This window comes from Trachurus japonicus, chromosome 4 (assembly GCF_045865225.1).
Source record: "Trachurus japonicus isolate A0001 chromosome 4, Traja_1.0".
NCBI lineage: Eukaryota > Metazoa > Chordata > Actinopteri > Carangiformes > Carangidae > Trachurus > Trachurus japonicus.
Window position 1 is genome coordinate 14,016,994 of NC_140910.1, and position 22,500 is coordinate 14,039,493.

Sequence of the window (22,500 nt, forward strand, 5' to 3'; positions counted from 1 at the left end):
GTTAGAAATCGTCGGCTAGTGCACCCAGATTCATCAAAATGTGATGGTACAGTACTCTGTTACAATGTGTTTCATAGTTGTTTCTCTCGTAGATATTTGATCAAGTAAGTATGAGAATTCAATTTCATTACAAATTGTAGCTTTTCTGTAGGTTATAAAAATGTAAAGTAACCCTGCCTCTTATCAGCAACTGTAGGGTACTATCACACCCAACAGCCACCTTGCTCTTATAAATAAAGGTTGTGGAGGGGTAGATGTCATACAGTAGTTAATGCATGGATGTAGTCATCTTGGATCGTTGCATAAATTAAACTGCAAAAAGACTGAAGTGGTGGACTCTCATGGTACTTTCTGTCTTGTAGATATTTTGTCACACATTTGTCAAGTTATTCATGAGTTTTAATGCAATTTCATGACAAATTGTAGCGTTTGTGTAGGTTATAAAAATGTAAAGTGTAATGTAAATATGAAACTGTGTTTCCCTGGTGCCTCATGAGCTGTAAATACACGTTGATTTAAAATTAGTACTGTTTGTTTTTCATGTTCCAAGGAAGTTCATATCAACTCTTATCAGAGTGAAGCAAAGAAAATACAGTGTTTGCAGCAGGATGTTATTGTTACATATTACAGTTGTGTGTTTTCTATGTAATCTATGTGAACAATGAATGTATTAATGTTGTGTTCAGTCACAAGATAATTCCACACTCTTTTTGTTTACAGGTATTGACATACTGTAACCTACAATTTGGTTTTTTATCATTATAGTCTTGCTATTGTTAATCATTCTTATGTTTTATGATTCTTTTGAAATGGCCAACCCTTAGACTGGTGACTCACCCTGCCATTAAACCTCTGCTGAAATGAGGGCAACCTGTTAACCGAGGAGCTGAAGTTGCTGTGAATTTGTTGGTTCCAGTGATATGTTCTGCTAGTCAACAACATTGTACTTATTTTACACAGCTGATCTCATACCAGCATTTAAATATCATGGAGAGACCAGCTGTATAAATTAGAGGGTTTCAGTAGAAAACTATCATGAAATGATGCGTAATTATACAGAGAAAAGTTCTGGTGCTAATGTATCACAAGTAGAAGTCTTTTGTACTCTAATTTGTAAGATATAGAGACACTAAGAACAACTGTGGATTAGACACTTAATTCTTCTAGGTATCAAAATAATTTTTATTGAAAATATTTAAGTCTTCATATTAGCAACAAATTAATCTTGGAATAATAATAATACCATAAGAGCAATGAATGATATCGCAAAAGAACACTTTATAAAATCAAAATTTTCAGCGAGAAAGCTTGCTGTCAAAACACCCCGTGTGTTTAAAGGCACATTTTGTAATAATATTTAGTAAAAATATCGTATAAACTCAAATCACTTTATGAGAACCTGTGTGATTTTAAGTTGACAGCATCTTAAGTACATTTCAGTCATAAACAAACCTCTTCATATCCAAAATATATACACAGATATCAAAATATATTCCAGTCCAGGAAAAAGACAACATATCACAAATATACACATTCTCAAAAGAATATAAAATATTTATCATTTAAAAAACCAGTGCTCTTGATAAGATGACTGGTTAATGAAAAATCTAACATTTTTTAGTGCAAAATCCAATTCAATTGTGTACACAAAATAATTAAATTAAATGACAGGTGGGGACAATATACAGAAGAATAACGCATGCTATCAGTGGTCTCAGAAATTTGGTACATGGCTAGGTTTTACAGGAAACATTTCTTTAATATTTAGTTCCAAAGAAGGACCCAGTGTAAACCGTGCTCATCATTAAGCAAGAGCTTTTTCTTGGAGATTGGAAATATCCATTAAAACGCAGCTGAACGCAGTGCTCTCAATCTCATATTTTTTTTATGTTGAATCTGCATAAGAATATAACTGAATATCCTTCTTGGGAAGTGGAATGATGATGCAACACTATTTTAATATCCTCATGCACAGCCTTTACATGTATATATGCGTTTAAAAATGAACAACTTTAGTAGTTAAACTGAATCAGACATTGGACTGCAGCTTGAGAATCATCCCTGACAGAGTGAAATTAATACAATTTCCAAACATTTGAAATCAAGTCTCTATGTGAAATATCACAGCACACACGTTACTTTCATATTACTTCACTGTTTTGTAGGTCCTGCGCATGACAAGAAGGCTCAGGCTGGTCCAAAGTGGTATCCTGGCTAATTCTGGGATGACAAAATTGTTCATTAGCATCCTGTCTGCTCTATTTCCTTCTCAGACACCACGGGCAAGATAAGGTGGGAGATGCGGCTCCACAGCCCCCCGTACTTGTCGATGTCCATCTCATTGAAGGAGGTCTGGCTGCGGGAGTCCACTAGCTTCTCTTTAACATAGTCTTGTACCATCTCCTCCACATCCTTGAGAGACTTGTCACCACTGATCTCATCTTGAGGCAGCAGCACAGTAAACAACAAGAACACCCTCTTGTATGCAGCGCTCTCGTGGTCACAGTAGCGATAAAAAATGAGAGTAGAGCCTGGAGGCAGCTCCTCGAGGCGATGAATAACTGCCACGGGCTTATCGCCTTCAAAAGCTGCCCTCAGTTGGCTGTCAATGTCCAGCTTCACGGCATCGCTGTCCTGGCCGGCGATGCTGGCTCCGTCGATGTGGAGGACAGAGCCATTCAGGGCAGACGAGAAGGTGGAGGCCAGGCCCTGAGCCAGGCAGCGCAGCGTCTGGTCAGCCTTGCTGCCGGCGGTGAAGATCAGACTCACCGGCTCTGTGGGCTGGTCGGTTCTGAGGTGCCTCTCCAGGTGTATCTTGCTTCTCCTCCACAACTCAGGCCGCTGACTGGGGAACTGAGCCATCAGAACGGACAACCCATCTACAAACACTTCTGGCTTCCCAGAACTGGAAACCTGCTCCGCACCATCTACGATCCTTTGGAGTACCGGGAAATCTTTGTATACCATGACACCAGCAAAGCCGAGCATCACCAGGAAAGCCAAGGACAATAAGACTCTTATGAATCCTGAAAGGACACAAGTCAAATGTAATCCAGCAAATAATGTACAACAACTATCTTCTAGTGTAAAGGTAATTAATTAAAATGCTTGAAGCTTACCTTTCAAATATCCAGAGCTTTTTTTGATGCTGGTAGTTTTCTTCATTTCTTTGTCTACAAGAGGAAATCAACTCATTAAAATAATGTTGAAAATGTTATTAGCGGTTGCTCATGGAAAAATTCAACTGAAGTTGCAATACCTTGTTTTTTTTTAACACTTTCTCTTTGAATGTTATTAAAATGTTGCTTTGGGTCGACTCTCTCTGAGGATCTCTTTGTGTCATCTCTTAAGACATGTACATGCTGGGGGGATGAGCATATCCTGGAGGTGGAGTAGTTAGCTCTATCTAACGCTGCGGAAGAAACACAATTTATCCATAGATAATTAGAAGAATAATTAGAAGAATTGTGCACTTTTATGAGGTGCTTAAAGCTATTTTCTTCGCATAAATCTGTCTGGATAAAAATTGTCTACAATACCTGCACTGTTAGCTTTGGCCTTCATCTTCCTCTGGTACTCAGCTATGTCGGTCTTGAGCGCATGTGTCTTTGCAGGTCCTTTACTTTGCATTGTTGGCTTGGTGGGGGTTGCAGGCTCTTTGGCTGATTGTTTCACTGGAAAGATAGAGACCACATTATGGTAATAGTGTATCCACTTTCAATGTAATCACTACCATGCAGAATCAATGAGCAAAAATCTCATACCTGTCTTTGTTTTTCTCCAATCTGCATCTTCATTTACAGCATGTCCAGATTTGCAGCGTTCGCGGAGCACCACATAGGGGCTTAGATTCACATCTCCACTGGCATCTGGTTTAAACAGAGGGAAAAAGTAATTGAAATAAAAACCACTTAACTGCCTCTTGACTAGGTCAGATGCTCGTGGGCCTAATGACAGTGAAAGGAAAACAACACATGAAATAACCTCCTTATTAGTCATTTATCAAGCAAAAAAATCCAATATTTAGCTGATTGCTATTTAAGAAACTTTTACCTCACTGTCTTTTTTTTTTTCTTCAAGTTTACCACTTACATAATATACATCCTAACCACTCAGGCACTGGGTCACCCTAAGTGTCTAATTTCTCACCTTTTTTTAAGCAGTGATTACAACAGTAACACACAGCCCTAACCTTGTAATGCTCTATGATGAGAAGTGATATGAGAGGGCTCCTGTCTCTCCATATGCATTTCCTGCTCTTGATTGTCCTCCTCATCTTCAGCTGACTCCAGGTCATCCATCTCAATTTCGTCATCACTGCCGCCCGCCGCTTCTCCAGTCTCCCGGTGGATCTTCTTGGGGGGCTCTGAAGTAGGAAGTAAAAATTCACAAACGATCACATCACTCTGAACGCAGCAGACCGAGAGTCAACTGTTGTTATAATTAGAGAAAATATTATAATGTGACGCATCCCACCTTCATCCTCAGAGCCATTCTCCTTATCTCTAGAGCCGTTCACAGCTTCAGCAGGAGGTGGTTTTGGGAAGCTCCTTTTGGTTCTCCTCAGGGGGCTCCTGCGGGTCGGCTCATAGCTCACTGCTACAGATCAAATAAATGTCAAATATCTATAAGTGGTCCAAGTCTACAGCAATAAAGTCAGCCAAAAAACCCAGAAATCTTATTATTAAAAATCCAATTATCACTTAAACCCCACCGAGTGACATTGGTGGTTGACATTTGTAGAACATTTGTAGCACACCAAGTACAGGCAGACATACCAGCTTGTATGAGTTTTTGCAGAAAAGCATGTGACCACTTTGTTTTGAATGCTTGTTTCTGGATAAAAGCGTTCTAAACCATATGGAGGACAGCTTGTCTTGCACACTGTCAGTGTTTGTCCTGAAGTTTAGCAGAGGATTGTATTATTAATAAATAGTACTGTGTGTGTGCTGCTGCATTAACACAGCACTGTGTCACTGCTAGACTCAAGTTAGACACCGTGACGAAACTTTTGATTTAAAAAAAAAACAACAATAAAAAAAAACTATCCAACATAAATGTCACTCTGTCATTCATTTATCAACCTCCCTTCATAAATGTTTAATGATTTACATCAACATTAATCCTTCTGGCACGTAGACTGCCACACCCACAGTTCCGTGATTACAGAACAGGAACAAACTTTTTTGTTTCCAGTTACTTCAAGAGAAATCGTGTAAATCGAGTAACAATACAGCCTTGTTTACTACCATACCATCTAAAAATATATCCAGCATTTTCTGACCCACAGGTTATGATTAGGTGTCATGGCTCTTGCATCACACACATTTACATTTCTATGGAGTGCTGTATTCTGTTTAATAGTGTTGAATATAACAATCTTCCTGTTATATTCATCTTCCTTCAGTGTTTTTCTTCTAAATGTAAATATAAGGTTTACATTTTTCCCCAAGTCTGTCTTCAAATAAAATTAATATTTTCTTTTTTCATATTTCCTCCTTAAAAAGCCTCCCTTTGTGTGATTAAACCAAGTCAGACTGCTGAAGCCTCATTTTATCTTAAGATGGACTATAGATGTTATTGTGGACAGAACAAGAACAATACCATTACCACAATACCATTACCTGAAGTCAAGTGATCATTATTTTTTAGACAGACTTAAGTTGATTGATCTGTTGTGGAAGATAAACTATTGTTGCTTTATCAACCTAATGAGTCAGCAGGGCCATACTGTTTATAATCTGATTAAGATTGCAAACTATCTGGCTGCATGTCATCAACTTCAGCAGTAGATGTCGCCCTTGAATCCAGTTGAATACGGCTATCTCCTTCCTCTATCCCTCAGAGGGACCTAAATGACCATCAATAACAAGCAGACATGTTAAGTTTATGGGTTTGTTTTCATCAGCATTTATGACGACCGGTATTTATCCTCTGTGGGATCATATACCACATTTTACAGTCTTGTGGGTTTTTTCAGGACCTGATGGATATTTAAAAAAAAATAGGTGTAATGTCCCTTTTTGCATTTTGCATTTTTGAAGGTTTTACAAATCAGAAATTGTGTTGTAAAGTCTCTCTCTTTAACTTACTGGAAAAGCGTTAGTCTTACCTTGAATGTTACACATACAATAATAACATTAAAAGGTGCCAATCGAAACAGCATCGCGGACCATAGCAAAATGAAGGGCTACAAAATATATCAGGAGTGTCCAGTCTGTGGGCATGTCCTGTAATTATTCTGGCCTGGGTCACTGGTTGTTGTGGTTACCGGAAATAATCTCTATTGAAACAAGGCAGGGACTGACCATCCTGATCAGATGCACTTCAGTTGTTACACATAAACTCAGAAAAGTTAGTGAAACGGCACGGGATCATTTAACATGGACTGAAGTTAACTGGCGGCTCACGTTGTCTGCCAGCCAACCAACTGACTAATTACTTAGCTACGGTAACTAATACGCTAACGTTACGTTACAAGTTTGGCTCCACGCTCGATACGATGAGAAGAACCAGGAAATGAGAAATGAAAGTAACACGAACCACCGCAGATAACAATAAATGCAAAAGAGCTCCAAGTCTACACCAATGCAGTTAGCTAACGTTATGCGAAGCAAAAACTGAATGAATATTGTTGTTAAACCTTGTGTGGGGTAAAGTCGGCTAGCTCCGAGAGCTAACATTGACCACCTGTCATAATCACGGCCTAACGTTAACGTAACTGTTACTCACTCACCTTTCCCGGTGGACTGCCTTGTCGATCGCCTCGGGGGGACGGACTCCTTATCTTTAGAAGCTCTGGGATCCATTTTATTACAACACCTCAACCAAACAAAAACAAAAAACCTCAGTTATAGTTACAAACGCGGACAAAATGTTTTTCCTTCGATTGTTAAGAGGGACATTTTTTAAGACCGTGCGCCGCCGTGTTCCGGAAATGATGTCCCCGGAAATAAACGCTGCTGGGCTGATAGGTTCCGCTTGCCACAGTCCATGGTGCTCTCAAGATAAGGAAACATTAACTTACACGGGTCGTTTCAATTACGATGTGATCGCCGGAACATCTGGTAAGAATGAGAGTTCAGAGAAAAGTTTCTTCTCTTAAAAGGGCACAGTAAAAGTTGAACGAAGGCTGTTAACTTACCGCAGACTGGAGCCGTGTGTTGGTGGCTAACTGGTTTGCTGAACTGTCAGTTAACCTGCTAGCCGATTAGCTCACCGTTCAGATATTACATATGCTCATCATTTCGGTTATTGATAGGCAGGGCTTCCCACAAACTAATCATAGCTAACAACTTTCTTCTTCAGGGTATTTACTGGCTCATCGCAAAGCTAATTCAGTCGTAAACAAGTCTCCAAAACATCATACAGAAGACACCAAAACAATGATATCAGCTTTGAGCTTGAGAATGAATTATTTTGTAAGTTTGCAGGCTTTAATGTTTATTTTTCTTTATTAGTCTTTCGTTGATAACTTTGGGAATTTTGAGTCATATGACAATGCTTTTCAGCCCTTAGGCTACCAGTTCACGGTTACATTCAGTTTTACAACATCGATTTGGACTCTGAACATGTGACGAGACTCATTAGAGAGAAATATAAAGTGAAAGCTATTATGTCGTGCTGTAGAAACAAGTTTCCGTTTGTTTTATGCAGCTTTCAAGAATCCCGCGATCCATTTTGATTGAAACACAGGTATCACCCAAAGGCACACATCTTCTGAAAAATGTCTTCATCTGAATCCCCGAAAAATATTGAAACCATGGAGCTTGCTAAAGGTAAGTAATGTCAAATTCACCCCACGAAACGTTTTTGGCTTCTTGGATGTGGTGTCGTTCTTGTGATCATGACATATCAGGAACACCTTGTGATGACTGCATTAAATCTAGCACAACTGCTCACTTACTTCCCACTCAAAGGTCAGGGCCGCTGTGACCTCGCCAGATATATTTTGGACCATAACACACAAATTCATACAGAAATTATGACACAACTAAAAGCAAATTAATACCATTTAATATTCAATGAAATAATGATACTTTAAATAACAATATTCTACAAAAATTCAATATTCAGATTTACCGTAACTAGTGGTATGTAATGAAAGTAGTCTAATGATGTACAGTAAGCAAGCCTCAATGTGGTGAAAGTCCTGCAGCTCTTGATCAGGACCTTGAGGCCTTAGAATAGCCCTAAGCCAACAGCACTGTAATCTTGTCTGAAAATTTCTAAATGTGCCAAGTTGGGATCACTGTAGGCTGTAAATCTTTTTACACCAACCATGATTAAACCCCTTTCAAATGTGGGAGTAGTGTAGACACTGATGAGTGAACAGTTGTGGAAGTTTAATTGTTCTTATTTTATCAGGGGAGGACCACTCTGGGAAGGATCAGAGAGAACCTCAAACAACCTCTGCACCAACCCCGGAAGACAAAAAAGATGAAACTAAAGCGGAATCTGATGGATCCTCTCAACACACAAACACCGGAGCAGGAGACGGTGAGTCTGATGTTTCTGTTCTGTGACTGTGAACTTTCCCTGTGTTCTCTAATACTGTGAGATTGACAATGGAACTTTTGTTGCCCTAGCAATTTTAAACCTCATTTAAAATGTGTTAAGATACTGATGAGTGAGCAGTCGTGGAAGATTAATTGTATTTATTTTATCAGGGGAGGACCACACTGAGAAGAATCAGAAAGAACCTGAAACAAGCCAGGAAGACAAAAAGGACGAATCCAACACTGACTCCTACCCACACACAAACACCGGAGCAGGAGATGGTGAGTCCAATCTGTCTGTTCTGAAGTTTCAGTCGCTTTTTCCTTTTTAACTTTCTGCTGTGAACTTGTTCTATAATAGTGAGATTAAAAAACTTTTTTTTTTACACCCGTCTTTTTTAAACTGCATTAAAATGTGAGTGTTTGGGGCGGTGCGTGGCGCAGTGGTTAGAGCGGCCGCCCCATGTAGAGGCTACAGTCCTCAACGCAGGCGGCCCCGGTTCGAATCCCGCATCGGGCAGCCCTTTCCTGCATGTCATTCCCCCTCTCTCTGCCTCCTCATTTCCTGTCTATCTCACTATGTACTATCAAATAAAGGCAATAAAGCCAAAAAATATACTTAAGATGAATTGTTCTTATTTTATCAGGGAAGGACCACTCTGGGAAGGATCAGAGAGAACCTCAAACAACCTCTGCACCAACCCCGGAAGACAAAAAAGATGAAACTAAAGCGGAATCTGATGGATCCCCTCAACACACAAACACCGGAGCAGGAGATGGTGAGTCCGAACTATCTGTTCTGAAGTTTCAGTCGATGCCTCCTTTTTAACCGTTGAGCTGTGAACCTGTTCTCTGATACAGTGAAAGTAAGTCTTTTTATGCCAGCCGTTTTTAAACCCCATTAAAATGTGATTGTTAATTGTTCTTATTTTATCAGGGGAGGACCACTCTGGGAAGGATCAGAGAGAACCTCAAACAACCTCTGCATCAACCCCGGAAGACAAAAAAGATGAAACTAAAGCGGAATCTGATGGATCCTCTCAACACACAAACACCGGAGCAGGAGACGGTGAGTCTGATGTTTCTGTTCTGTGAACTTTCCCTGTGTTCTCTAATACTGTGAGATTGATAATGAAACTTTTGTTGCCATAGCAATTTTAAACCCCATTTAAAATGTGATGAGTGAGCAGTTGTGGAAGTTTAATTGTATTTCTTTTATCAGGGGAGGACCACACTGAGAAGAATCAGAAAGAACCTGAAACAGCCCAGGAAGACAAAAAGGACAAATCCAACACTGACTCCAATCCACACACAAACACCGGAGCAGGAGATGGTGAGTCTGATCTGTCTGTTCTGAAATTTCAGTGACTGCAGTGAACCTGTTCTCTAATACAGTACAATTTAAAACTGCAAGTCTTTTGATGCCAGCTGTTTTTAAACCCCAGTAAAATGTGATTGTTAATTGTTCTTTTTTTATCAGGGGAGGACCACACAGGGAAGAATCAGAAAGAACCTGTAACCTCTGCATCGGCCCAAGAAGACAAAAAGGATGAATCCAAAGCGGAATCTGTTGGATCCTCTGAACTTAGACATGTTGGAGCAGGAGATGGTGAGTCTGATGTTTCTTCATTTCAGTGTTTATTGAAACACTGATGAGAGACAGTAAAACAGGAATGACATGTATAGTAAAGATCATCACGGTCCAGATTTGAAACAGCGATCAGTGCTTTGGGCAGTGCCAACCCCATTTAAAATGTGTTAAGATACTGATGAGTGAGCAGTTGTGGACGTTTAATTGTATTTCTTTTATCAGGGGAGGACCACACTGAGAAGAATCAGAAAGAACCTGAAACAGCCCAGGAAGACAAAAAAGACAAATCCAACACTGAATCTGATGGTTCCTATCCACACACAAACACCGGAGCAGGAGATGGTGAGTCCAATCTGTCTGTTCTGACATTTCAGTCCCTGCCTCCTTTTTAACTTTCTGCTGTGAACCTGTTCTCTAATACAATACAATTTAAAACTGCAAGTCTTTTGACGCCAGCTGTTTTTAAACCCCATTAAAATGTGATTGTTAATTGTTCTTTTTTTATCAGGGGAGGACCACACAGGGAAGAATCAGAAAGAACCTGTAATCTCTGCATCGGCCCAAGAAGACAAAAAGGATGAATCCAAAGCAGAATCTGTTGAATCCTTTGAACTTAGACACGTTGGAGCAGGAGATGGTGAGTCTGATGTTCCTTCATTTCAATGTTTATTGAAACACTGATGAGAGACAGTAAAACAGGAATGACATGTATAGTAAAGATCATCACGGTCCAGATTTGAAACAGCGATCAGTGCTTTGGGCAGTGCCAACATGGGTTGTGCTCTAACCACTTGATCATAAAGCAGCCTGTTTTTGTTCTGTTTGTTTTTTTTCATGTTTTAGAGGTTTATGTTTATCTGTTTGTTCCTCCACTGTCTAGCTGAAACTTGTCAAGACACGACCCGCCAACGTAAAGCACGGCCACCGAAAAAAGATGAACAGAAAAATGAGATTGAAAACATTGGCCGTACAACACAGGAGACTACTGAACCCACAGTGCCACAGAGTACTAGTCAAAAAGGTAATCTTCTTACTTTTTACCTGTGTTGTTTCTAGTGTTGTGATGTTTACAATCCTACCTCAGTGATTATCCAAAAAATATATAGTTTTCTGACATTGTATCCTATGTTTTACCTGATACACAGTGATCATACCAAAACTTAAGAATTACTCTTTTATGTTCCAGGTAAAATAAAACATGTTTCCTTTCTCCATAGGAGCTGTAATGATCCTGTTATTCCTGGTATTGGGCGCTTTTCTAGTAGCCTACAATTTTAAATTCCACCAGTCTGACTCCCCACCCGAGAGAGACGATGTAAGCATCAAATTCTCCAGACAGATGGATAAAGTGCAGAATCAGTTCCGCAACCAGGAGCCTGAGTTTTGGAGAAGGACCAGGATCCACCTGCAGAGGCACCTCCAAACGGCCCAGCCCACAGAGCCAGTGAGCGTCATTTTGACCGCCGGCCTCAGAGCTGAGAAGACGTTGAATTGCCTGGCTCGGGGCCTGGCCTCCGCCTTCTCCTCCGCCTATAATTCTTCCTCCCTCCACATTGATGGAGCCAGTAAAGCCAGCCAGGACAGCGACCAAGTCAAACTGGACATTGACGGCAAGTTGCAAAGAGCTTTCGAGGGAGGCCAACGCACGGCTGTCATTCACCGATTCGAGGAGCTGCCTCCAGGCTCCACGCTCATTTTCTATCGCTACTGTGACCATGAGAACGCGGCCTACAAGGAGACTTTTCTGATCTTCACAGTGCTGCTGGAGGAAGAAGAGGAGATCACCGCCAACATCCGTTTGAGTGCGCTGGAGGAGATGGTGGATGACTACCTTAAGAAGAAGTTCCTCTCTGATAGCAGCCCTGTGTCTTACGACAGAATGGACCTTGACAAGTATGGTGGACTTTGGAGCCGTATTTCTCACCTCATCCTTCCTGTGGCAGCAGATGAAAGGATTGAACACGCAGGGTGCCAGGACACATAGATATGCACTCTCGCTTGAACTTTCTGTTTAATTACTGAACTACCACCTTTTCTATCAAATCTCTCACTTGATGATCTGGGACAATTCTGGGAGAGATTTTAAAGACCCGAATGTTTCTTAATATATTGAAGCTCACTACAGATGAAGGCATCAAATAAAAAATAAGAACTTAAGATAAATTACGTATATTATGGAATATTTTTTCAATTACATGAAAAATGTTTGACAGAAAGTCTGTGGCACTTATTTAATTTCAGAATATTATTCTGTTATGGGGAATAATCAGAAGGATGTTACTTGGTATATTTGTTCTTTTGGCTTCACAACACAGTTTATTCATTTTTATGATATTTCTTTGTGATTCTCAAACTTGCATAGGCACTATTCCTTAATTACCTTAACTCAGCATCTCATGTACCATTTTCTATATACATATGCTCAATGCGACACTCTTGACAGAAGTTTGATGGAGGGAAATAAGTACACAATGATATACAGTATGTGCCTTACACTGCAAATAAACGTCCATGTTAAAATTTGTAGTTTCACCTTTTGTTGCACCATGTTGCAGATAGAGGGCAGCACAACCTCAGCTGAGACTGAGCTGCAGAGGCAGCAGAGCAGAATCAATTCAATGCAACAGGTTGTTTCTTTTTTATTATCATTATCTTGAAATATGCATTTTAACTGCGAGGTAAATATGAGACAGATGAAGATTATACTTAAAGTTGCAGTGCTATTCCTGCTTACGATAACTATTAATAAGCTGCTGCTGGCCCTGTGACATGTCTTGTGGAGCAGTTCAGCTCCTCCTTACCAGTCTGAGCAGGTCCGCCTCTTGTCAGCGCTGCTGCTGCAGCAGATGCCGGCTGTTCTCTCTCAGAGTGCATGCTCTCTCTGGACTCATCGTCCCGCATTCACTGCGACTATGAAGAAGATGACATGGCGCTGTAATGCGTAAAGCCCCAGATCTGATGACGTTTTGGATGCACCTCTCTGAATCCGGAGCCAGACGTAGGCTATGAAGTTTTCTTAGGACCTACGTGAACTGGTGACAGGCTGTGCCTGCTGAGCATACCTTCACTCTACCCTCGGTGCTCTGTGAGCTTCACAACATGTATAAATTATGCATTTTCATCGTAACGTGCTGTGTGTTTTATCCGCGGGGCTTTGCAGCGCCTATGGCCCTGGCTGCAGATTCCAGGGCACAACTTGCGAGCAATGCAGAGCAAAACGACAGACTGCAGGAGGAGGTGGATGGCCAGGAGAGCATCCTCTCTAAGGTAGGAGGACATGCCCACCTTCTTTACTTCTTTACACAATGTCCTTTATGGACATTTCAACATTTGTTCAAATTCAAACGTTTCTTATTATGCATGGTGGAAACTACATCCGTCCTCTTCTCTTTGTAGCTGCTGGGTGATTATGACAAAGTGAAAGCCCTCTCGGAAGGCTCTGACTGTCGGTGTAAATGTGTTGTCAGACCCCTGAGCAGGAGCGCCTGTCGGCGGATAGAAGAAGGCAGCGCCACAGCACAGGACTTCTACACTGTGGAGACTATCACATCTGGACCCGAGTGCAAGTGCGCCTGCATCGCTCCTCCGTCCGCGGTCAACCCCTGCGAGGGAGAGTTCAGGCTGAAAAAACTTAGGGAAGCTGGAGAAGAGAATGTCAAGGTGAAGTGTCATCCTGTCCATTTTTTCATATGCACCAGGGCCCAGAGAGCCTTGGATCGCTGGAGGCGTGGATATCACGATTTATCACATTCAATGAAGGATAACCCCTCATTTAATTCATAACACAGACTCAGAGTTGGGATGGGCCTATTTTACGCATGGTAGGCTATGTCTTGGTAAACCCCTTTTTGACGGAATCCACTTGATCATTTTAGCTGTCTACCATCCTTGAGCTGCTGGAGGGCTCCTTCTATGGCATGGATCTACTGAAGCTGCACTCCATCACCAGTAAACTCCTGGACCGAGTGGATCACATTGAGAAGGTACAGTACCAGTGCAAGAGGAAAGCAAATATGTTGGCATGACGTGCACAAACTTGGTGGTGGTGGCTGTGCTGGGTTCACTGTGTCCAGTAAAACAATCTGACAATAATCAGTTTTCAGATTTGTTATGGACAGGACCTGCAGTAAGAAGTGCCCATGCAAGCTCTATTTCCCATTGAAACAATGGCCTGCTGTAATGGAACAAATAAGTAGTGTCTCTGTTTTCTTTTCCATAGTTACATTAGTACATTACTTTTGACAGATTAGATCCCCTCAGGTGGATTTGTGATGCAGTTTTTCTAGTGTAACCAGGCCCTGTATACACAAATAAAGTTGTCCTGCCCAAACACGTTACCTCCCCACACAGAGAAGTGTATGCCATGGGCTCACTGTTAATCAGTAAATTTTAAAACCGTGTTCTAAAACCTCCAGACCAAAATAACAGCCGATAATTTGATTTGAAGACAGAAAAATTACAATGGTCCTTATCATTTACAGCAACTGGCTCCATCATACTGGAGTCCAATCATTTGTGACTTCCAAAACTAGCTCAGAACAAACAAAAAAAAAAACATCTTTGTGCATTTTGATTGGATTAAAAACACTGATTGGTTTCCAGCAAAGGAATCTGTGATTTACAAACTGTAGGGTGGAGCTATTTCTTCCCGAAACTGCTCCTTTCCAGCGTAATCTTGACACAGAAAACACAGCTTCAGTTGTGACCAAATGAAATGCATCCATTATTTGTCATTATCTTTAGCTGTGCCTATTCTAGGGGGTATATGTGGAAAAGAAAGGGAAGTGAGAACAAAAGATGGTGAACTCTGGCTGAGTGCAGCAGAGATCCTGTGCATCCAAACAGACTTTATCACCGAGGACATTCTGACATGACACAGGAGGGAAAGCGCAGGTGTTAACAATTAAGTCAATGACGACTGAATTCCGTTCAGCTGCTTCGGTGTCGGGGTCCTGGTGTTGTGCACACTGGCTCACTGTCATGGTTTACGAGGACACTTGAAGAGAGCACAGTGATTGTCCATGTTATTGGTTACATGTCTTTTCCTGCTAAGACAAAGTCAAATGATCTGCAGTGAAAAGACTCCACTTGACTTTTCTCCCTTCTGTTTGTGATTATTTACTGTGGATGAATGCAGCCTATTTTCCATTAAACACATGAACAATGTCTCGATTTGCCCGCGGCTGCATGAAGGTGGTGTCTCTGAACAGCACCACAAATGAGGTGAAGCCCCAGGAGAGCCCTCCTACTCAGGCTGAGGTGACTGAGAGCCCACCCACCACTCAGCCCCTCCGGTATCCGGACCAGAAGAGGCTTAGTGAGATCAGCGGGGCAGCAGTTTATCAGAACCCGGATGTAAGTGTGACATATATTTCAGGGTTTACTAACGGGGTTAGTATAGAGGGAAAGATGGGTGGTAAGGTATAACGTCTGTGATACCAATAACATACAAGTAACAACTTAACTAAAACACGCCTTCTGTACTTAGCCTACAGTAATTACATGTCAGCAGTTAGGACTTGATGACATAACACATAACTTAAATTGCTCCAAGTAACACCAATAAATATCCTATAGCCCTTGTATAAAAAGTTAATGACCACCTAAAAATGAATGTATATTACAATCTCAGACTAGACTGTTATTACACAGTAGTATGATAACAAATTATACAGCAATTAGCCCAATTGAACAAATATTTATACATACATTTTTTTTGTAATTCTAAACAATTAAAGGCACCTATCTAATAGATACATCTAATCTAATAGATACATTTTTATGTTCAACAAGTAAATATGAAATAATTACTGTTAGTAAGTGGGACAGATTTACTCAGTTAGTCAAGGTATCGATTTATTGTGCTACATAGTGAAGTTCTACCACCTTATTTTATGTCAGTTGCAAAGCTTTACAGTATAAACAATTATTCACACCAGTATGTTATTGTAATGTAATCCTTGAAGAGATTTGTGTCAGGTTTAATTTATTGAAGTCAGACAATGGCTGACTGAATTAAATTTAGGAAAGGAACAAGTAAAGTGATTGAATTCACATGTTGCTGCTCAGGCCGGTAAAACATTTCGTTGTGTCTTTTTTCCTTCAAAACAAAAGGAACAATTATGTGTTCTTTCCACCACCTACTTCATAAAAATCACTGTCTCTGTGATTAAGGACCAAGAATGTGTGAAAGAGTTGCTGAGGTAATTGTAAAGTTTGGCAGTGCCAGTGGACAATAGCAGATCTCAGACCAGTAACTGGACCACTGGGCGCTGATCCATGGCAACTGAAGTATAAAATGGAGAGCATGTCCAGCAGTGTTGGGTGGACCTTTGCTTCTCATGCAAGTGATTCACGAGGTTAATATGTTTCTCAAGAGAGCCTCTGAAGCATAAAAAATGTCATTAATCTAAAATGAATGATTTTGTGTTAAAAGTTTCATTTTTGTTAAAGGATTATTCAGGTTTATTCCAACTTGGGTTGCACTTTGTTTTACATGAATGTAAACAATCAGATGATCCAACGTGTTAAACAAACTCATTTGAAGGAATAAAAGTGTGACCCAATATGTCAAATGTAAACATTATTTCCAGTTTGTAGACCAGCTGCTCTTGCTGCAGTTGTATGCACACAGGGCTGTCACATCATGCCATTTTAGTTAATGATTAATGATTAATTGGCATACAAATAGTTAAATACATTTAATGCATAGTTTTATAATGTACATACCCCTTATAAAGAAGAAGAGCCATTTACTGGCATTACACATTGGAAGATTAAAGTAAAAACTACATTTCTGTTTGCCTTTAGGCTATGCAACTAAATCTATGATAGATGCTCACTGAAATGTGGTAATTGAATATAAGAAATGAAGCACCTCACTATTAACAGTTTGTGGCGCTCCACCGATTAAACCATAGAAGACGAAGGGGGCGCAATGTGATGATGTCATTAAAAGGGCACCATTCAAACGTCAAATTGTGGAAGACAATGATGAAATGGTGATGGAAAGATTTTTTACAGATGGCTGTCAATGATTTTAACGATTGTGCAAAATAATTGCTGTCAGCTCAAATAATTTCGTAATGATAATAATTATGTAATAATTGCGACAGCCCATTATGCGCATACCTTGCCAGGGAAGAATTATCTACTGTTTACATGTGCTAACACTTAGTTTTACATTCAATTGAAGTTATAATGAGTTAGTTTGTTTACTGTCCATCTGATTGTCTAACACTAGCTTCTTTCTTTTCATTTGTTGCAGTGATGTCATAGCTTACCCAGAAGCTCACTAACCAAGACAAAAGATTAATATCTCCTCTGAAGTAAAACATTTTACTCTGATAGGGTTTCTCTTAGTGTTCCAGAGTCAAAGATGGGTGTCAGTGAAGTAGTTGTATAATTTTGTGCTGCTGGTATCAGCGTAGTTTGTGATATGTTTTTATATATATTTTTGTTTCCATCTGTCCACAAACAGGGAAAATATGAGGAGAAGTTTATAGGGGAAAATTTGTCCTTCCTGCAGAGTGATGTGTCTACCGAGACCACAGAGGGCAAACCTCATTTGCCCGAACACACGGCTAACAAGCAGACTTCTCAGGTGCCAAAGACCGGCCCCAACGGCATGATCATCAGAGGAATGACTTTTTATAAATCTGAGCCAGATCCAATGGTAGCAGACGACGGCGAGCCTGGAGAAAACTGTAAGAGCAAGCATTGTCTCAAGAAGGTTCAACAAAATGTTTTAAAGCTATGGTCTATTCCACTCACCAGTGGTTTTATTGTTGAAAGTGAAAGCTGCATCTGTGAGCTGCTGTGAGCTGCGGTGGCAACTTTAATAGTGTCTTTACAAAGCCATTTGTAACAACACTTCAGCCCTGTAATTTGCATGGTCAGAGATGACTAACTCCACACATGTTATGTTACTGCACTGTCTGTAATCACATTAACTCACAATTGCCCATTTCAGATTACCTGACAAAACGTTTTTCTTTGTCTGTTCAGTTTTTGAGTATCATGGATTCAGTGGTGATGGCCCGATCAACCTCTTCATTGAGGAGAATCTTCTCCAGCACAGAGTCCCTCGTCCCAGGACAAGGGCGGGGCCGAGATCTTTTCGACCAAAGACAACAGCTCTGTTGCACAGTTCCAAGAAAACCAGCCAATCAACAAAACTGAAAGAAACTCAGTCCACCTCAGAAACTCATCATGGATCCATCAGTGCCAGCATTGAGACCACTTCGGCTGATGTGTCTACAGATGCACAGAGTAACACATCCATAATGGGAAATGTCACCTTTGAAACAACCACTACTACACAAAAAAACAGAACCACAGACTCTGCATCTCACGCTAGAGTAACCGTTGGAACCACTGAGTTGCCCTTAATGGATCAACCAGTCAGTGCCCCCTCAAGTGTCACTACCAAGGAAGCAACCAAAAATACAATGAACACAACCCACCCCCCTGAATTTACAGAGACATTTCCAACGGCATTCACAGTAAGAAACACACCAACCACCATGATGGAAACATCAACTCCTATGCAAACCACACCAGGCAGTACTGCAGCCGATCAAAGCACACTTGCACCAAATCCAATCACAGAGGCTTCAACTACCAGCTTAGCTTCCACTGTGCCCATCACAACCCATGCTGCCCTGACCTCAGCACCAGTAAACCCCACCACAGCTTCCACAGCAGCCACCACTACACAGGCTACTGCCACAACTCCAGAGGAAGAAACCGAGTCCATCGTATCTTCAGCTTCAACTTTGCCTCCTACCACGCAGAAACCGACCACTTTGCCGTTCACCACACCTGAGGCTACCTCTTCTACAGACACCACCACCACCACCACCACCACCACTACTACTACTACTACTACTACCACCAGGCACCCAGCCCAGGTCAAAAAGAAATACAAAATCAGCTTTGAAGAGGATGAGGGGGAGGAAGAACACCTGGAATTGGACGAGCCAATGCAAAGACAGGAAGAAACTACTTCACAAAAACCAGGTAAATAACAGACAATAAATTGTCTGTTTTGCTATCCATAGGAAATGTAATTGGCACTTCTAAATTTGCAGCTCTTTCCCTTAGATTGGACGACTTTCTGTTCCTCTGAGAGTGGAGGAACAGGAAAAAATGATGATACAGTGTCAGACATTGATTTGCTAACCAGAAATGTATTGAAACTAGACTTAACGGCCTACAGCCATGCAAGCAGCTCCGTGTGCACAGTGGGTGCTTTGAGCTGAATGCTACTGTTAGCAAGTTGGCATACCATCAACAGGCTAACCTGCTAGTAATGACAATTCTACCTTAATAAGAATTTCTATTGCAGTCACACTCATAGTTTGGTGTTAGTATGCCAACATTTAACAAAAAAAAAAAAAAATACAGTGGCTAATGAGAACATAGTTGTAGCCTACAGATAATTTAACCCAGTTCAACAGTGTCAGCCGGCTTCATCCTCTGGGACTATGGATGTCTCAACTGTTAGTGGTTGTTATTTATCCGAAACCAAACAGTTGACAAGCTGATCACTAGCAACACTGCTACCAAAGTACAAGATCTTATAGCAACATAGATGGTGCCAAGACAGAACCTGTGATTTGCTGAATCATACCTTCACAGTTTTCAAAGTGTCATTTGAGAGTAATCAAGAAATTGTTCTGTGTATATCTTCCGTTTATGTGGCAACCTACTTTCCATGATTCAAGCTGGTTACAACAAAAGCCTCTAATTATTTTCAGACTCCTTGACGTAGGCCTGGATGATGTTAAACTGTTGCTAAAGCCTCACTCACAGCTCTCTGTGTCTTTTTTTACAGGGGAGTGTAAGGACACTTTGGCAACAATCTCTGAGCCAGTAACTCACAACACCTATGGCAGGAATGAAGGAGCGTGGATGAAGGATCCAAAGTCTGATAATGACAAAATTTATGTCACAAACTCTTATTATGGAAACAACCTACTTGAGTTTCGCAACCTAGAAGTTTTCAAACAAGGTAAAAACCAGTAGTCCAAGTTTTCCCTCAGTTATATTTTGTTTTCCTTTGATGAATCTCATGCTTCTCCATTCCTCTTGATCTTTTCCAGGCCGTTTTACTAACTCTTACAAGCTGCCTTACAACTGGATTGGCACAGGCCACGTGGTCTATGATGGGGCCTTCTACTACAACCGTGCTTTCTCCCGCGATATCATCAAGTTTGACCTCCGCCAGCGTTACGTGGCCTCGTGGACAATGCTGCATGACGCCCTCTTCGAAGAGTCGTCATCTCCATGGGAGTGGCGTAGTCACTCCGACATCGACTTTGCAGTGGATGAGAGCGGCCTGTGGATCATCTACCCAGCGCTGGATGACGAAGGCTTCTTACAGGAAGTGATTGTTCTGAGTCGCCTGGACCCCTCAGACCTGAGCATGCAGAGGGAGACTACCTGGAGAACTGGGCTCAGGAGGAACCACTACGGAAACTGCTTTATCGTGTGCGGTGTCCTTTACGCTGTTGACAGCAACAACCAAAAGGACGCCAACCTGGAATACGCCTTTGACACGCACACAAACACTCAGATGATTCCCAGAATGCCCTTCACCAACAACTACACCTACACTACGCAGATTGATTACAATCCCAGGGAGGGAGTGTTGTATGCGTGGGACAATGGACACCAAGTCACATACAACATTAAGTTTGCCTATGTAGACCCTAAGTAAGGATCTGACAGTAGTAATTTTAAAAGTTATTTCTATGATTTGAATGGATTGTAGATCAGTCCACATATGGCCGTCAGTATGGAGACTAATGGGGGCCAAATGTACATATAAACTTCAGTATATTGTGATTAAAATGCTTTGTTGTTATCAAAAATGTTTGAGGTTTAACCTGAAATAAGTGAAAAAATTAGCCTGATTCCTCAGTCAACACATCAAGTTGTACTGTATATATTGTAATACTGTAAAAAACAAACAAACAAAAAAAAGCCTTATGAGATAACTGAATGTAGAGAATGAATCAGTGGTTTGGGTCAAAGCAATTCACAGCAAAAAAAGAATTCATAAAAGCTCTCTATGAATATATTCCTAACATTTTGTGAAAAATTCAATTTTTCTGTTTTATACACTTTATTTTATATTACATTTTTCTTTGCATCATATACCACAGGTCTTTTGTCTTGTGAAAGCACTTACTCGCTCCATATCAGACTGCTTTGAGGAGACCACAATAAACTTTGGAAATACTAATGGAAAATGTGTTCTTTGTTTGGCGAGCCATCGTTGATGTTAAAGTGGCTTTAATTATAGCTTGTGGGTGTTAATCCAACTGGAAGACTGAGGATAGACTCAGGGAAACCAGGCAGGAAAAAAGACAGGAGTGTAAAAACCTGTAATTTACTGTTGCAATTGAGTAGCAGTGGAAAAAAATACATAGGAACAGTTCATCTATTGTACTTGCTGAACAAAAAATACAAAAATGCAATCATAGGATTTCTCCCAAAAGCCAAAAGGATGCACACAAAGGCACAGTTAGAGAAAATCCAGTGTTTATTTTGGTTTATGCATATAACAGAACACAAATACAAAAAAACCTCACAAGTTTTTAATTGTACTCTTGTCTTGTCCCAGCTACAGTTGGATGCAGTGAACACGATGTGGAGAATGAAATATATCTCTAAAACCAAATGGGGAAAAGGTCACACACACAGAAAGCCTGGGTTCAAACAATACAAGTTTTTTTTTTTTTTCTGAATGTTTTATGGGCATGTGTTGCGTTAAAACATAACCATCTGTTCACATAGACAGCAAAAATAGAGAAGTTTATCCACATGTACAATAAGTGACCAGTTACAAGGAAAAAGTTAGTAATTCTGATGATGTATAATTTCTTTTTTTTATATTAATTTTACCCCAAATCAAAATAGGTTTAGAGACACATAAAAATAAGGCATTTAAAGCCAGAACTTCCCAGATTCTGCATTTATAGTGCAAATGTTTGCTAAAATCTACCTATTAAAGTAAGAATTTCCAGTCGTTTGCAATCCTAATAACTGGTTCAGTGCACCAAATAAAAGTACAATTCAACCCTTGGAGGGCAAATTCAGGACTCAAACGGTTTTTCACTAGTGGTTTTCTGGACATTTCTTATTTGAGATTCTTTCAAAATAAAAATTCTACAAGTTCACCCACTGACACTTACGACATGTTATGTTCTACAAACGATATGTTTTTTTAGTTTTCTGTGGTTAATTGGAATAAAAACCCACCAAATATAATCAGAAGCAAATAATAAAATCAATAAATTGTGGCAGAAGTAGTAGAAATGAGCAAATTGCACCACATCACACAAATTTCCATAGCTGTAAAAGAAATAAATATGTACAGAAACCTGTTCATAAGTGAAGCAA

The 22,500-nt window shown here is 40.5% G+C and overlaps 3 protein-coding genes across 9 annotated transcripts; 2 read left to right on the forward strand and 1 right to left on the reverse strand.

Moving 5' to 3' along the window:
• Positions 1-1,167: 1,167 nt before the first annotated feature.
• Positions 1,168-6,948, reverse strand: LOC146988619 (uncharacterized). The gene is made up of 8 exons (XM_085774157.1): positions 6,737-6,948; positions 4,477-4,599; positions 4,193-4,366; positions 3,765-3,869; positions 3,540-3,674; positions 3,260-3,412; positions 3,120-3,173; positions 1,168-3,026 (listed from the first exon to the last, which is right to left on the reverse strand). The coding sequence occupies exons 1-8, from the start codon at positions 6,807-6,809 to the stop codon at positions 2,242-2,244; spliced, it is 1,602 nt and encodes a 533-aa protein (XP_085630283.1). The 5' UTR covers positions 6,810-6,948; the 3' UTR covers positions 1,168-2,241.
• A 1-nt stretch (position 6,949) lies between these two features.
• LOC146988620 (torsin-1A-interacting protein 2-like) lies at positions 6,950-12,591 on the forward strand. 6 transcript variants are annotated; one of them, XM_085774149.1, is made up of 12 exons: positions 6,950-7,067; positions 7,657-7,778; positions 8,368-8,499; positions 8,670-8,780; positions 9,146-9,277; positions 9,436-9,567; positions 9,721-9,831; positions 9,979-10,107; positions 10,312-10,431; positions 10,598-10,726; positions 10,970-11,110; positions 11,307-12,587. In XM_085774149.1, exons 2-12 carry the CDS (start codon positions 7,727-7,729, stop codon positions 12,071-12,073), a joined length of 1,956 nt encoding a protein of 651 aa, XP_085630275.1. In that variant the 5' UTR covers positions 6,950-7,067; positions 7,657-7,726; the 3' UTR covers positions 12,074-12,587. The 6 variants fall into 6 exon arrangements, with proteins under 6 accessions (XP_085630275.1, XP_085630276.1, XP_085630277.1 ...); XM_085774150.1 differs by lacking the exon at positions 8,670-8,780 and having other exon boundaries at positions 6,951-7,067; positions 11,307-12,586; XM_085774151.1 differs by lacking the exons at positions 9,721-9,831; positions 9,979-10,107 and having other exon boundaries at positions 6,953-7,067; positions 11,307-12,586.
• Positions 12,592-12,896: 305 nt separating this feature from the next.
• On the forward strand, positions 12,897-21,347 carry olfml2ba (olfactomedin-like 2Ba). 2 transcript variants are annotated; one of them, XM_085774147.1, is made up of 8 exons: positions 12,897-13,356; positions 13,486-13,749; positions 13,965-14,072; positions 15,283-15,444; positions 17,570-17,795; positions 18,097-19,110; positions 19,928-20,104; positions 20,196-21,347. In XM_085774147.1, exons 1-8 carry the CDS (start codon positions 13,189-13,191, stop codon positions 20,810-20,812), a joined length of 2,736 nt encoding a protein of 911 aa, XP_085630273.1. In that variant the 5' UTR covers positions 12,897-13,188; the 3' UTR covers positions 20,813-21,347. The 2 variants fall into 2 exon arrangements, with proteins under 2 accessions (XP_085630273.1, XP_085630274.1); XM_085774148.1 differs by having other exon boundaries at positions 12,914-13,356; positions 13,557-13,749.
• Positions 21,348-22,500: the final 1,153 nt, after the last annotated feature.